We start from the raw sequence: 14,953 nt of genomic DNA, 5'->3' as shown, positions 1-14,953 counted from the left end.
AACACAAGGCTGCGGTTTCAACTCCAATGTGCTCTGGCAGCACATACGAAGCGTTACTAAAGGCACCGTCTCGGTTATTCCTCCTTGAGGGTGATAACAGTACAACGGTGTTGATCTATTTTACCCCAGAAAACGCCACGAAGCAGCGACAAAAACTCCAAAAGCGAGTGTATCAGTGGAGATGAATTGTACTTTGGTTGAATTATATCAGAAATAGCCTGCCGTTATTTGCTTACATTGGCAACTTGCGTTTTTCTCTTCCACGCACACAGGCTGACGTTATCGCTGATGAAGTGCGGAATGCTTTCATCGACGATGTCGAGGAGCTTGACCGGGCCGAAAACTACACCCGGTTCGTTCTTACTCTTAAGGTAAGCTTGGACACTGGATTTCTTTCCCTACTCCGCCACGCGTCGAAGGGTCGGGAAACTGTACTCGGTGTCATCTTGACATAGCAAAACAAATTAACACATGCGAAACACATGCTGCTACTGTTCCGCCAGGGCGCTGCTGCAAGAGCAAACTGGATTTCACAGACGCAATTCAGACAGGGGTCTTTTCCATTCCTTGGCATGGTTATCTGGCTTATACAACGTGGCGGGCCTTAATCTCTTCTTAAGTTGTCACACTCGATTCGTTAGTTTCTGTGCTGCTCCTAAATTTTATATGCACTTATTTCTGGTAAGCGTGAATAGCCAATTATCCTTAAAATGTTTACTGTTTTTTTGCTTTGTTATTAGGTTTGAACGTACCAACGCAACTGAGGCTCTAAGGGATGTCGTAGCGGAGTGCTCTGGATAATTTCGACCAACTGAGGTTTTTTAACAAAAACTGATATCAGATAGAAAGCACGAGCTGATGGGCGAGTTGGTTGTACATGATATGATTGAAACAGCGCAAGGCCGAAGGCCAAAAAAGACAGCAGAGGAAAGGAGGAAAAGGACAGCACAGCGCTGAACTAGCAACTGACATTTATTTGGCACGCTGCGCGTATAAATACATTCAGGTACCAAAATAGAAAACCACGCATAGAGCAATTCATGCACCACGATCCCTGCAAGCAAACACAAACTAAGAAGTGCGATTCAGGAAGCGAAGTTCTTTTTGAGATAAAGACACTGATGCAGCACTTACACATATCAAGAAGTATGGTGATACATGTGTAAGTGCTGCATCAGTGTCTTTATCTCAAAAAGAACTTCGCTTCCTGAATCGCACTTCTTAGTTTGTGTTTGCTTGCAGGGATCCTGGTGCATGAATTGCTCTATGCGTGGTTTTCTATTTTGGTGCCTGAATGTATTTATACGCGCAGCGTGCCAAATAAATGTCAGTTGCTAGTTCAGCGCTGTGTTGTCCTTTTCCTCCTTTCCTCTGCTGTCTTTTTTGGCCTTCGGCCTTGCGCTGTTTCAATCATATTGTCACGTTGTAGTGACGGCAGTCCAGCGGTCAGGAAGACGCCAGAAAGACTTGCAAACGAAGCTCTTTATTAGGGCTGACTTGCGCCCGGCAAAATGACTGAATCACTCGGTGGCGGCGTAAGTAACAACCGTGCTCGTCAATCGTCGAACTACGAATGCCCGCTGCTCGCGGCATCGTTCAATTTAAAGCCGGCAAGGAAACTTCGAGATAACAGGTCGAGATCATCTCGAGTAATCTATAAACAAGTAGATGCAGCTGTTCATGGCTGTGAACAATCGAGATTAGTCCGGTCGCTTCTCGCGTCACGAACAAAAGTGTTAACAACCCTTTCCTGCAGCCTTGAGCGTGAACGAACAAACACTACAATGATACGTGGCATTACCCCCCCTTCCAAAGAAGCATCGTCTCGATGCTTTAAAATGAAAATAAACACGTAGAATGAGAACTTCGAGTCCTTTAGCGTTCATAATAAGGTGTAAGGGCAGCGGTAAAAGCTTCAAGTTTGGCCGTGTCGTCGTCGTCGTCGTCGGTGTTGTCGTCGGTGTTGTCGTCGTATTTTTCGTCGTAGTAGTCGTCGTAGTAGTCGTCGTAGTAGTCGTCGTCGTCGTAGGGATCGTCGTCGTCGTAGGGATCGTCGTCGTCGTAGGGATCGTCGTCTTCGTAGGGGTCGTCGTCGTCGTAGGGGTCGTCGTCGTCATAGGGGTCGTCGTTGTCGTAGGGGTCGTCGTTGTCGTAGGGGTCGTCGTTGTCGTAGGGGTCGTCGTCGTCGTAGGGGGCATGGTCTTCTGTTTTCGTCGATGGAGCATCTTAGTTCTTGCGCTCAGAAGCAACCTCACCTCCAGAGGCTGCTTTATTCAGTTTAACCTTCGGGAGCTGGGGAAGCGTCCACGCACTGCGTAGCCTCGGCTAGGAGATACTTAGCGCGGTAACGATGGCGACGGAGAACGCGATAGTCGGCTCGGCGATGAGTATCCTTCCCGATGCAAAAAATCCTCGATTTCGGCTGGTCGCTGGCCGGGTCGGGGTCGTGGGGCGTCGTAAGGGATATCTCGGATGCCCATTCTCCTGTATAGGCAGTACCGGAGAATGTGACCGGCTTCTGCGCAGTGGAAGCATTGTGGGCGGCGCTGGTCGGGTGTTCTCCACTCGACGAATTTCCTCGGCCGTGTACGACGCTCGTAGGACGGGCGAGTTGGGGCGAGAGGGCGGCGCTCCAGCGCAGCTGGCTAAGGGCGATAGGGGCTTGGGTCCCGTCGTCGAGGTACAGGACGGCGCACTGCTGCGGCGTAAGTCATGGCTGGAGGCTCCAGAGGCTGCGTGGTAGACTGGAGTCAGGTCTTCCGGCGAATAACTCAAAGGGCTGACGTCACGACTTGCAGGGGTTCTCCGGTACCTGGAAGGCTACCCAGCACCTCCACCAGATGTCACGTTGTAGTGACGGCAGTCCAGCGGTCAGGAAGACGCCAGAAAGACTTGCAAACGAAGCTCTTTATTAGGGCTGACTTGCGCCCGGCAAAATGACTGAATCACTCGGTGGCGGCGTAAGTAACAACCGTGCTCGTCAATCGTCGAACTACGAATGCCCGCTGCTCGCGGCATCGTTCAATTTAAAGCCGGCAAGGAAACTTCGAGATAACAGGTCGAGATCATCTCGAGTAATCTATAAACAAGTAGATGCAGCTGTTCATGGCTGTGAACAATCGAGATTAGTCCGGTCGCTTCTCGCGTCACGAACAAAAGTGTTAACAACCCTTTCCTGCAGCCTTGAGCGTGAACGAACAAACACTACAATGATACGTGGTAATATCATGATATCAGATAGTACACAGGACCTCTAGCATTCTGCCTCCATCGAAATCCCACCGCCGCGGCCGGGACCGAACCCGCGTCTTTCGATCGAGCAGCCTATCGATATAACCACTGCGCTAACGCGGAGGCTTAAAAGGTCTACTGTTCTGATATCCTGGCGGAGTCCTCATAAACATCACGGTGGCGCTGACTCCTGGAGCCCCACCTTATACACTGCAGTACCACCAAGCTTGCAGGTTAAAGTCGCACTTAGGAGTGTCAGCAACCTACTGGTCGCTCTTTGCTATTTTTGCTCACTCCGGGAAAAGGGAAGCCATTAGCAAAACAAAGTTTCTGCCCACTAATCGCAGGAAAACGACGACCGTACTAACGCACTCTCGAGGTGCACCTGATATATTAGCAGCGCAAGACATTTCTTATGAATTCCACAGGCTAAATCTGGCTACGTAACACAGCGGCCAATCGGGTGTAAAGGCTTAATTTTCTGGCTGTTACTGCCTGTGATGACTTGCGCCCAGCAGCAAAAGGCACATTTATCGCCGCGATAACTGCGTGTAAAAATCTGCTTTCCAGTTGATTCTAACTGTTTACGTCCGACCAGAAGGTACGTGTTGCCACCGTTTCCAACGGAATGGCAGTGTAGCACTGTCCCTGGGATCCGCACACTAAGATCGGTGTCGACGCATGCCGCCACTGTGGTTCAGTGATTTAAGCATTCGGCTACTCGGCCAGTTGACCTGGGTCCTACTTCGGTCGCGGCAGCCGCGGTTCGGAGAAGATGAAACGCATAAGATGCCCGTATCCTTTTTGATGTCAGTGCATCTATATGAAGCGCAGGTCCACTAAATAAACCCAGACCCCTCGGGTGCGGCGTCATGCCGGGCAATTTACTAGAGAAATAAGCCCGTGATGGAGACATCTCTATTCAACATGAAATGCTTCTAGCGCCCATTATCATCAACTTAAGGCGAGCATCGTCCGAACCCGGAGCCAAAGTTGAGGAATAAAATAAGCAGAACATGAGGTCAAGCATGAGGTCAAACATGAAGCGCAACTTATCCGAAAACCTTTGTATAAGTTTGGAGAATTATTTGTTGCGCTGTAAATACTTCTTCTGGTTTTCAGCGTTTTTCATATATTCAGTATTGTCAGCCGCCGATTGAGATCGGTTCAAGCAATATGATCCTGCCCTTAGTACAGAACCTTTCTAGACTTGCCTAATTTTGGAACACGCTTTACAATAATTTTGCCCGAATAACATCCAGCGTAAAAATCTGTCCCGGAGGGCAGTGGTGGAGGTGGAAACATTTATTAGGAAGGGAAAAGAGGTATGTTTAGATAAGCCCGTAAAGGACCGATCCTTACAAGTACTAGGTGGATGTCCCTAGTTTAGGACCCTTGTGGCGGTGGCCGCCGCCCGGGCGCGTCCGACTAAGGCTTGTTGGGCCTGTAAGTCGTAGCAGCCGAGCAGGTTCGCCTTCCAGTCCTCCCGAGTTGGATTGGGGATGGGGGTAATAGCCGGATTGATGAGGCAAGCCCCCACCATGTGATAGGTTTTTGAAGACGCTGCTCTACAATGCGGGCAGCTGCCTTTAAAGGAGGGGTCAAAATGTTTTAGTGCTGCAGGGCACAGGCGATCCGAAGCGTCGCTGGTGTGAACAGAGCACTTTCGATCGCAGAAGCCTTTGACCACTCGGTCATCGACGCAGGGTTTGTGGTTGGTTGTTATTGGTGTTTAACATTGCAAAGCAACTCAGGCTATCAGCCACGCCGTAGGGAAGGGCTCCGGAAATTTCAACCACCTGGGGTTCTTTAACGTGCACTGACACAGCACAGTACACGAACCTCTAGAATTTTGCCTGCATCGAAATTCGGCCGCCGCGGCCGGGATCGAACCCACGTCTTTCGGACCAGCAGCCGAGCGCCGTAACCACTGAGCCACCGCGGCGGGGCGCAGGCTTTTTTCTTGGACGATAAACTACCAAGCTTCTCGCGCCTTCGCAGGAGGAGGCGGAGGAGGAAGAACAACTTTAAGAAAAGTACAACACATCCTGAAGGGTGTGCTCCTACTTGTCCAAGAGTCCACGGGTCCGGGCTTCGCCGATATCTCTGTCCACTAGCTAGGTTTAGCTAGCTGGTGGAGAAACTCGCACAGCGACGTTCCATAATGAGGGGTACGGGATGGGTATAGGGAGAACTGCCGTGGGTTGTGAGCATTCCCTCTGTTAGTGCATGAGGGTTATCTTGGCCGCCCCACATGTTGAGCGAAATGGGAGGGTCAAGGTAGCGTGGTAGCGATGAAGGAGGCAAGTTTAAATGTAGCAGTTTGTCTGCAGTTGCCGCCAGACTGCACTGTATTATAGGCATCTTCGTCATATTTCATCCACTCATTCTATGTCGCGAAAAATTGGTTTTCAGGAAAAAAAAAAGAAGCGGAATGTAACTATTCGATGGGCATCTTAAGAACGACGTGTGGAAAACGAAAATTGTGTTAGGGGGGAAAAACGGATTAACCGTCTCATATCGGGATAAGTGGTTTTTAGGGAAAGGAAAAAGTGCAGTAACTGTCTCACTTCTCGGTGGAGACCGCAACCACGAAGGCTGAGGACAGGATGAAGGGGGTAGGGAAATAAGAAAGCGAGGAAGAAACGCCGACGTAGAGGACGCCGAATCAATTGGCCTGCTACCTAGAAAGTGAACATACTCCTTAGTTCCTCTGGAAAATTAAATTGTTTTTGTAGCGAAAGCAACATTGGCCACGAACTTGCGATTTCACTGTGGCGGTGCTCCGAGGAGGCGCAGAGACCGACCTTGAGCGGTTGCCTAGCAACCGCCGCAGCTGGCGGACGCCACGCGCTCGCCGCGCCATCTCGCATGACGTCACGCCACGCGCATCGCCTCAAAGCACCGTTTGGTATGACGTCACGCCGCTTGCCTCGTCGTTGCGCTCGCCTCCGCTCTCTTCGCCAGGTGTGTCGCATGCCTGATAACATGTCGGAGGCTGGAAAAGGAGAGCTCGTGTGCGCTGCAACCATAGTTGAGGCGGCAGTATGTACCGCGACAAGTCTGCTAAGCAGAAGGAGGCCTGGAGTCGACATCGGAACGAGATGAAGAGAAACCGAATGCCCAGGAAACTGAGGAACAGCGCGCCGAACTGCAGGCTAAACGCATTCGCTACGTATATCCTGGCATATCCGAGCTAAGCCACTGCCAATTTTCAATTTTTTTCTCGCGCTGTCTCTCTCTCTCTCTACGACCTGGGGTTATTTAAACGGCACACACATCACACACAGTTGCCTTTCCGTTTCCCCCATTACTCGCCGCGGCGGCTTTGTGATTAGGCCCCTGGCTATTGAGTGAGAGTACCCTGGTTAGAGTCCGGCTCTGCCGGCTGCGTGTAAGTCGAGGCGAAACAGAAAATGTGCCTTGTCCTGCGTGGCATCAGTGCACGTTAAGCTCTGCCGCTGGTTGAAATTTTTCCAGATCCTTCCACTACGCAGCTCTTTTCCCCTTTCTTTTTTCACTCCCATCTTCTTCCCTTCGCTTTCGACTGTTACAAAACTCTTCGCACATCTGGAAAGCCTGCGCGGTGCGGAAGGAAGATCACTGGCGCGCGCCATAGACCGTCCGAGAACAGTGGAGAAAATTGCACTCATTGCCGACGGAGAGAGCGTTACCTAGAGCGTGCTGAGTGATGCCATCTCCACTTAGCCTGCGTGTGGCGGAAGGAAGATCACTGGCGCGCGCCATAGACCGTCCGAGAACAGTGGAGAAAATTGCACTCATTGCCGACGGAGAGAGCGTTACCTAGAGCGTGCTGAGTGATGCCATCTCCACTTAGCCTGCGCGGTGCGGAAGGAAGATCACTGGCGCGCGCCATAGACCGTCCGAGAACAGTGGAGAAAATTGCACTCATTGCCGACGGAGAGAGCGTTACCTAGAGCGTGCTGAGTGATGCCATCTCCACTTAGCCTGCGCGGTGCGGAAGGAAGATCACTGGCGCGCGCCATAGACCGTCCGAGAACAGTGGAGAAAATTGCACTCATTGCCGACGGAGAGAGCGTTACCTAGAGCGTGCTGAGTGATGCCATCTCCACTTAGCCTGCGCGGTGCGGAAGGAAGATCACTGGCGCGCGCCATAGACCGTCCGAGAACAGTGGAGAAAATTGCACTCATTGCCGACGGAGAGAGCGTTACCTAGAGCGTGCTGAGTGATGCCATCTCCACTTAGCCTGCGTGTGGCGGAACCGGGTCGGAAAGACGCGACCCGAGCTTTCTAAAAGCCTCTTTCCGCGCCTCACCAATTACAATGCACGCTCAGGAGGAGGGATTTTACGGAGAGCAATTGTCCGGAGAGAGCGATTTTAGCAAGCGTGTGAGATACGGTGAGAGAAATTGAGGACGTGGCCTAGTCCGAAAAAAAGCGGCTGAACACAGCACCTGCTAAAACACCTGAATTGACCGGCGTGAGCAGCGCCAAGCATGGGGAATCTGAGTGCGCTGTTCAGCAGATAAAAGCTGCAGAAAGCGGAGGCTATATTTAAATCGCCAGTGTAGGACCATCTATGAGACGTCCTGTAATACGCTATGCGTTTCCGGCAATGCATTTCATATTTACTTCTACTTTCGATGGCAAGACCTAATGTCAATTTGCTACGTTTCTTCGCTGGTTCTAGCCTATAAAAGCGGCATTTCCTGCAAGATTGTTTGGTCTCTTTGTGACTAGAATGCGGTATCTTATTGATAAAGGCAATGTTTTATTTGCTTTCATGCCCTTTAAGAAGAGGGTACTTACTGCTCGCGCGCCTGACACGATCTCACATTTACTTCAGCGAACTTTGTTTTGCTGACCGCAGGATTTCACCAACCAAAATATTCACCATGCAGAAACACGTCTTTGTCAGCAAGGTTCTTTTGTATTCCCTCCTCAAAGATTGTATCTCACAACTCATACGTGACGTACCTTATATGGCATGTATCCAATGAGCTGATTGTAACACTGAAGCCAAGTCCAATGCGCATGTATATCAGCAATGAGAGCATTTAAAGGGGATTTTTTGTTTGCTTCTTTGCAGGCCCAGAGAATTGGTATGCACTCTTTCTTCACGGCTGAAAATTCTATCAATATGTTTGTCAACGGCACATCCAGAAAGGTAAGTGTGGTGGCTCTCACTAAACCCATTTACTTTTTGCTCAGTGTTGGGGCCATACCATGGCCGCGAAGCGCCACTTTTCCCAGCACACTAGATCATAGGTGAGACGTAGATCGGACCGGAACTGATCACTGGTGAGCGCTGGCCATTCGTTCTTATTGCCTAACCATATGACCAGCGCTTGAAATCACATTGGGATGTACAGATCCCTTGGAAAACATTAACTAGGAAATAATTCTATGTACGTCTCACCTACGGTCACAATACACGCTAAAGAAGAAAAAAAAAATACTTTTCACTTTTGGTTAGGTGAGATACTACTTGATGTTCACTCCTATATTACAAGAAACTGTTTCTTCTTGCTACAAACCGCCGACACACAGATGTGTTTTTTGCGACACATGGGACGACATTTTTCTGAAATGTTGATGGCCCGCGCGCAACTGCTTCTGCGTTATTTGAGGTGACAGTATGTGACTGCCGCGTCTTGCATTGAATGCTCGTCGTCAGTGTTAAATTAAGCGGTTCTAAAAATTGGCAGTTACTTAGCTCAGCTATTGCAGGATATGCTTAGCGAGGGGTACTGGTTTAACTTCTTTACGCCAGGCCGCAACCTCGGGGTCGGATGAGTTGAGATTCTCGTCTCCAGCGCCGTTCGGCATCGTCCCGACTCTCTTTCTCCGTGGCAAGCGGCTACAACCCGCGGCTGCATAACCCTGCAATTATACGGCGACGCAGCCTCCTTGCACATGCGCAGTAGCCCTCGCCGTGCCTGCGCACAGCTTGCGAGGTGGCGGCGCGCGTAGTGACGCCACTTGGCTCCTCGTGCATGCGCACAGTTGGCGAAACGCAGCAGTTGAAGCGGCGGCGAGGCGCGCGCCGGCTGCGCGCGGTGACGTCACTCGACTCCTCGCGCATGCGCAGAACCGCACCTTTTGGAGGTTCGCTAAACGCCGAAACTGTGGCCAATGTAGCTTTCGCTAAAAAAGCGGTGCTCATTCTCTTCATCGACGACCGCCGAGCATGTTTGCTGCTATTGCGGCCGCAGAGTTGTTTAATTCTTTATGGGTGAGAGTGAGGCCAATAAAGTGCTTTTTGACCGATACCTCAGTCTGCTGGTCTTTGACCACGGTGCTGTCACCACCACGTGACTGTATCATCCGTCTTCTTGCGCATGACAACTGCAGTACCACTTTGACATTTAAAACCTGAATTATATTCCTTGGAGATAAAAAGTATCGCCCTATGGAAGGGCCAAATAGTGACGGAAGGGAAAGGTAGTAAAAATAGTTTATGTCGTTTGCGCTCATATGTATGGAGTCAGCCATCAAGGTTCAGCGCTTTCTTCAGCCAACGTAAGCATTGCACATATGGAGTAGTTTCTGGACGAGCATGCGTGCGTTTTCGAAGAACGTAAACGGTGCATACTGTACAGATCGTAGCGCATAAGTGACTTAGCGTGAAAACATCCGGCCTGTGGCCACGGCCTCCTCTGCTGCGATCCTGCGCTATATGCCTTCAGAAATACTGCCGCATCGGGTTCATCCTGTTAACATGCTTTCACGCAATCCAGCGCATGTTGGCATTTTCCGCTATTCCTCTCCAAGGAAGGTGGGGCATTATTTTCTTTTCTTTCATCCCCCTCCCTTTTTTAACTGCTACTGTCGTTTAGCTGCTATGGCTGTGGGTTGTTGAGCTTAATGACACGGACCCCGAATGCTGGACGCGGCGGCGACCGTATTTTAATGGAGATGTTTAAAATCAGACCGGATGCGTCACTAAAGCGTCTGTCTTAGCCGATGTGAAAATTTGGACGTTAATCTCTACGTACTACATCTGTTGGTCTCAGTTCTGAATTTGGCTTTTCTGGAAAGTGCTTCGGGGCAGTCTGCACTATACGCCAGTTTGCACGAAGAGTCTTACTGTAATCGGATACTTTCAGTTTAGTCAAACCAACGCATGTCCATTGTTTCCGCAGCTTTTAATGAGCTATTTTACCGGGCTTGTATCCCTGAGTAACCGAGTTTACAATTACAAGTGAACGAAGCAGGTAACAAAACTTCAAAGAATATACAAAAGGCTCTTGAACAGTAACACAAGTAGACGAATACAAACCGGTGATAGAACACCACATCGCCGCCGCTGATAAACTCACAGGGCTGTGAACACTACGTAATGCGAGATTCAGCGAAAGCTCTTGGCAGCGGTCAATAAAATGCTGCTGGCTAAACTACTGTTGGTGGGTAAACTAAAAGCAAAATTTTGCGATGTTCGTGGGTTAGTCCCAAGTGACAGAAATTAATAAAAAGAAATCAAACAAATATCCCCGACTGGGATTCGAGCCTGCAGTGGCGCGTACAAATCGGATTCGCTGGCCACTACGCAAGAGCACTACCCTGTCGCCGTAGCCGAACACGCTCGTGTTTTGGAACGCACACTCGCGCTGTGCATTGCACGTCGTCTAACACACACTCGCGCTTCTTCTTCTTCTTCCTTCTCTTAAAACACGGCACATACCCACATAAGGGGGCTGGCCAAGGTGTAGGGGCATAAACAAGCAAATTTCCATAAGCGATTACGACAAAATACTAGCGCCAAGAGTGAATTTTTAAAAATGTATCGATGAAAAATGACAGAAGAATATTTAAAGTAAAATAACAAACAGCATTTTGGTTAAAAAAGAGCTCGGAAAATTTTAAGAGTTAGCAAATCAACCTACCAGTTGCAATTATATAATCATGAAGAATCGCCCAAATCGGACCGAATGCAAATCCTTTGGCGCTCGCACCGAACGATAACAACACTGGCAGAGATAACGGGAGCCCTAACCTGGAGAGAGGAACCTCCAGGTAAATCTTTCTCTGAAGTGCGAATTTCGGACAATAGAAGAGAAAATGGCCCACAGATTACACGCCACCGCATGAGTCGCATAGGTTTGTCGGTGGCCACCCACATCTGCATAGATAAAAATTTAAACTGGCAAACCTGCACCGCAACCGCGTCATTGATACCTCACACAGCCTGGTTTTACACGAATTGACGTTCCAGCTATATGCTAAATGCTGATAATCAGCGGTATTAAGTAAGGAATCGCGTAACCTGGCTGATATGTGTTGGAACCGCTGAAGCCTGGAAATAGCCAGCAGACAAATTCAGGACAGGATGTGTCACTGTCCCGTCAAGAGCCGCCCTTGCTAAGTAATCAGCCGGCAAGTTTGAATGAAGTCCAGACAGAACTGGCCTCCCTTAAAATGGATGGGACAAAAAATCGCAGGCAACCGTTCGAAGAATCTCTGTGTGAAGTTTCAAGGGATACTAACACTGACAATCAACGAGGATGATAACGTGTGACACATGACATGTGCATTGCAAGCCGTCTTCTTCATATTAATACTGTCAAACTAATAATAGCGATTTGAGGTCTGTAGTGATTCTAACAAAAAGATGTGGCACAAACAGGGCGCTAGAACAATACGCGTTGACGTTGACAAGATTGCTGCGAAACGCAGCACTGGCGCATTGGCAGCCGGCGTACATTCGGCAAATTGGCAGTGACTGTGAAAAAGTTGAAGTTGCGCATAACTGGCTCCCTGGTGAGTGGACATCTCATTCGTGCTTTCAGTTACGGGGCGGTGGTGTCCACCTGCAAACAGTGCTCTTTCGAACAATATCTCGCGCTTAGCAAGGCTAAACCACCTGCCATTTTTTGGTCTCTTTCTGTGGCAGAATGCCTTGGCGTCGCTATGCTGTTACTCGTGACGTCACTGGGCTCGGACTACTTAGCACAGCGCTTTGCAACAGCACGTTCCAGAGGCGCCTTGTGTGACGTCACTGCATGTTGTCCAACCCGCGTGGGCCGGTGCACCTCGTTCGCTGTTCCTACCTCGGTTTCCTGCTCACGCCTATTCTTAAGCGAACACTGCAAAACCGGAAAACGTGCCATTAACCCTTGTCGCTGTAAAAAATCAAACAAGCCTAAACAAAATTACTGAGTGAACAGCAAGATCATCTGCAACTAACATTAAGCCGGATCGCACATTTCAGATGCAGGCCGATGTTCTGTGGAACAGCAAACCCATCGAATACTTTCTTGGCTTGAGTGCGTACATGGGGGCATTGTGGGCCATTGACATGCGTCACCCCCTGGTCGAAAGAAGGTGAGGAATTCCTTTCACAAGCTCAATATTGAGACTTGCTTGAGTGCTTGTTTCTTTTCAGCAGTTCAATTAGAATTTCTTTTTTGTATAGTTTTGCTTTGCTGAAGAAGTCAATATTTGCAGCTGGCTTTAATGTAAATATGGGCGCTGATATTTTGGGTCACTTTTCCGGCAGGGTTGGGTCTTTTCAGTTAATGATTTTTATTCACAAGCCCTTGGGCATCTTGACAAATGATACTATAAATTTGTTTTCAAAAATATGTTGCCAAATATCATTTGCGCGATACTCAACATTTCGTATAACTTGAAAATCCTAAATAAAAACAATTCATGTTCTTACACCTGGGGGTTGAGTTAAGTACCGATGCAAGTAATTTTTATTCAATGCGGCCGTGACGTCAATGTGACAAAAGCTACAGAGATATGGAAGTGAACGTCTAATCGTAGACACAGCCTGTCTGGCTGTGGCGCCGCTGGGGGCCACGTTGAATCTATTCTCGAACAAATGATGCCCAGTTTCTTAATTCAGCAGCCCGTCGGCGTGTCAAACGTGCCGTCCTGCTGCGTCACATGTGGTATTCTGCGCCGGTGGGCTTATGCAACATGGGCTCGAGACGCGTTTATGCAAGCCGCAAGTGGTCTCAAGGGCATATTTCTGTCATGACCAGCGTGGCGTCTGCTGTAAAGCTGTTGGCAGCAGGAGTAGTGGCCAATGGCAGAGGAGCAAGCTGAATGGAAAGGATATGGATCGTAGATGCTCTTAATGATGGCTTCGGTCTGAGCTCAAGCCGTCGTGACCTAAATTACTGAAGCCACCTTTTAAATTTTTTGAGCTCCTACCTTTTTTAGTGCTGCGCATGAGCTGACCATTCTGACAGAAATACTACAAATCAAAGAGATACGAACTGACAACTACCTCAATCAAATCGCTGCTCTGACGAAAGAACGATTCATTAAAATAGATATCAAATGCATCAATTGCGAAAGATTTAGCGTCAAATACTGCGCACAAGTAGAGAGGAACGAACGAAAATTTGGTAACTTGAAATGAAAGCTAAACTGTATTGTACAAGTGAAAACCAGCATGACGAACTGCATTGTTATTATTTCTTTTAATAGGAGAGGGCTCTCCATGTTCGACACCAACTGCCAGTTCAATCCCGAGGAGAACGCTGTAGGTAAGGCCACTGTATACAGTGAGTGGATATTCCACCGCTTTTAGTGTTGGTTGTGCGAAACGCGTGTTCCTGTTTTGTTGCGTGAGGAAGTGTGTTCACTATGTTGCCACACAATCAAACTCTTCGCTCATGGGATTTAGAGCTCCTCATGAATTATTTAAAGGAAATAAATATTTGGTATTTTATCAAGTAATCATCGTTTATGAAATGCGTGGGTGTACGTCCGCCAAGGTAACTTTGTACCCATTAGCATATCCCTGTTCTGCCCCCAGCGGTAGCTCAGTGGCTTTAGCTTTCAGTCGCTGTTTCCAAAAAAGTTGGTTCGTCGCAGCCGTCACGGCTGCATATCGATGGAGGCGAAATACAATAACCCTCATTTGCGGCGAGGTGTAAGCGCACGTTGGATAACCCCGGTGTTCAAATTAATCCGGAGCCTTCCACTACGGTATCCTTCGTAACCCATGTGCCGCTTCAGTACATTAAGCCCCTAAATTTTCTTCCTTTGTCTATAACAATAAAAATAGAAAAAGGCAACTGGAGCACCCGACATTGCGTTGGTATTTTTCACAGCTTTTATAACAACCTTGTGATCACGCTGATGAAAGGGTTAAACGTCACGGTGCTACCCCCCCCCCCCCCCCCCTCACCCACCCCCTGTAGCAAAGTGAACCACTAGCAACCATCCAACTATCCTGCTCTCCTGATGGGTGCCGTATTTTCTAACATCGCATGATACGTTGTAACAGAGTCAGATTACACTCATATGCAAGCTGTAGCTGTGCCAAAAGCCTGTAACTTCAGCGCATGACGCTGGACACAAGTGCTGTCTCTATGAAAAGTGCCTCTTAAATTGACAAAAGTTTTGTAGGCAAAAAGTAGGGGCCTTCGGCTTATTTTAAGCCTTTTCAGTAATTAGACAGGCGCATTATATTTGCTAGCCACGCCGAAATCAGTATTTTGCATTACTTTCTCGTGCAACGTGATTCACCCATTGTTCATTAGTGCCTTAAGGCCCAGGAACTTGTAAGATCACTTACTATTATTTCAATTCTTACTGCAGAATAGTCAAGAGCTTTCATTTTTTACTGGGTATTCATATGAAGACGCAACTCCACTGAAATATTGTTTAGATGGTAGTGCGTCCATACCCTGATCTTTCACAATCGAACGTTGAATACATCTAAGATTTTGCGACAAAATATTTGTCCCAAATTGATCGTCACATGTTCTGCAAAAT

At 48.6% G+C, this 14,953-nt stretch overlaps 1 protein-coding gene across 1 annotated transcript in view; it reads left to right on the top strand.

Annotated features, from left to right (window-relative positions):
* LOC149343405 (uncharacterized) overlaps nt 1-13,829 on the top strand; it is a 32,432-nt gene extending 18,603 nt beyond the window's left edge. The window contains exons 10-13 of the mRNA XM_089546960.1: nt 273-371; nt 8,304-8,381; nt 12,426-12,538; nt 13,658-13,829. Coding sequence (XP_089403086.1) covers nt 273-371; nt 8,304-8,381; nt 12,426-12,538; nt 13,658-13,760 — 393 coding nt within the window. The 3' untranslated portion in view covers nt 13,761-13,829. The remainder of the gene's footprint in view (nt 1-272; nt 372-8,303; nt 8,382-12,425; nt 12,539-13,657) is intronic.
* The last annotated feature ends 1,124 nt before the right edge of the window (nt 13,830-14,953 follow it).

The sequence above is a fragment of the Amblyomma mixtum genome, chromosome 5 (assembly GCF_055824585.1).
Source record: "Amblyomma mixtum isolate Tamu chromosome 5, ASM5582458v1, whole genome shotgun sequence".
NCBI classification, from domain to species: domain Eukaryota; kingdom Metazoa; phylum Arthropoda; class Arachnida; order Ixodida; family Ixodidae; genus Amblyomma; species Amblyomma mixtum.
Note: the sequence above shows the minus strand (reverse complement) of the source record. Positions and strands in the feature narration are given on the sequence as shown.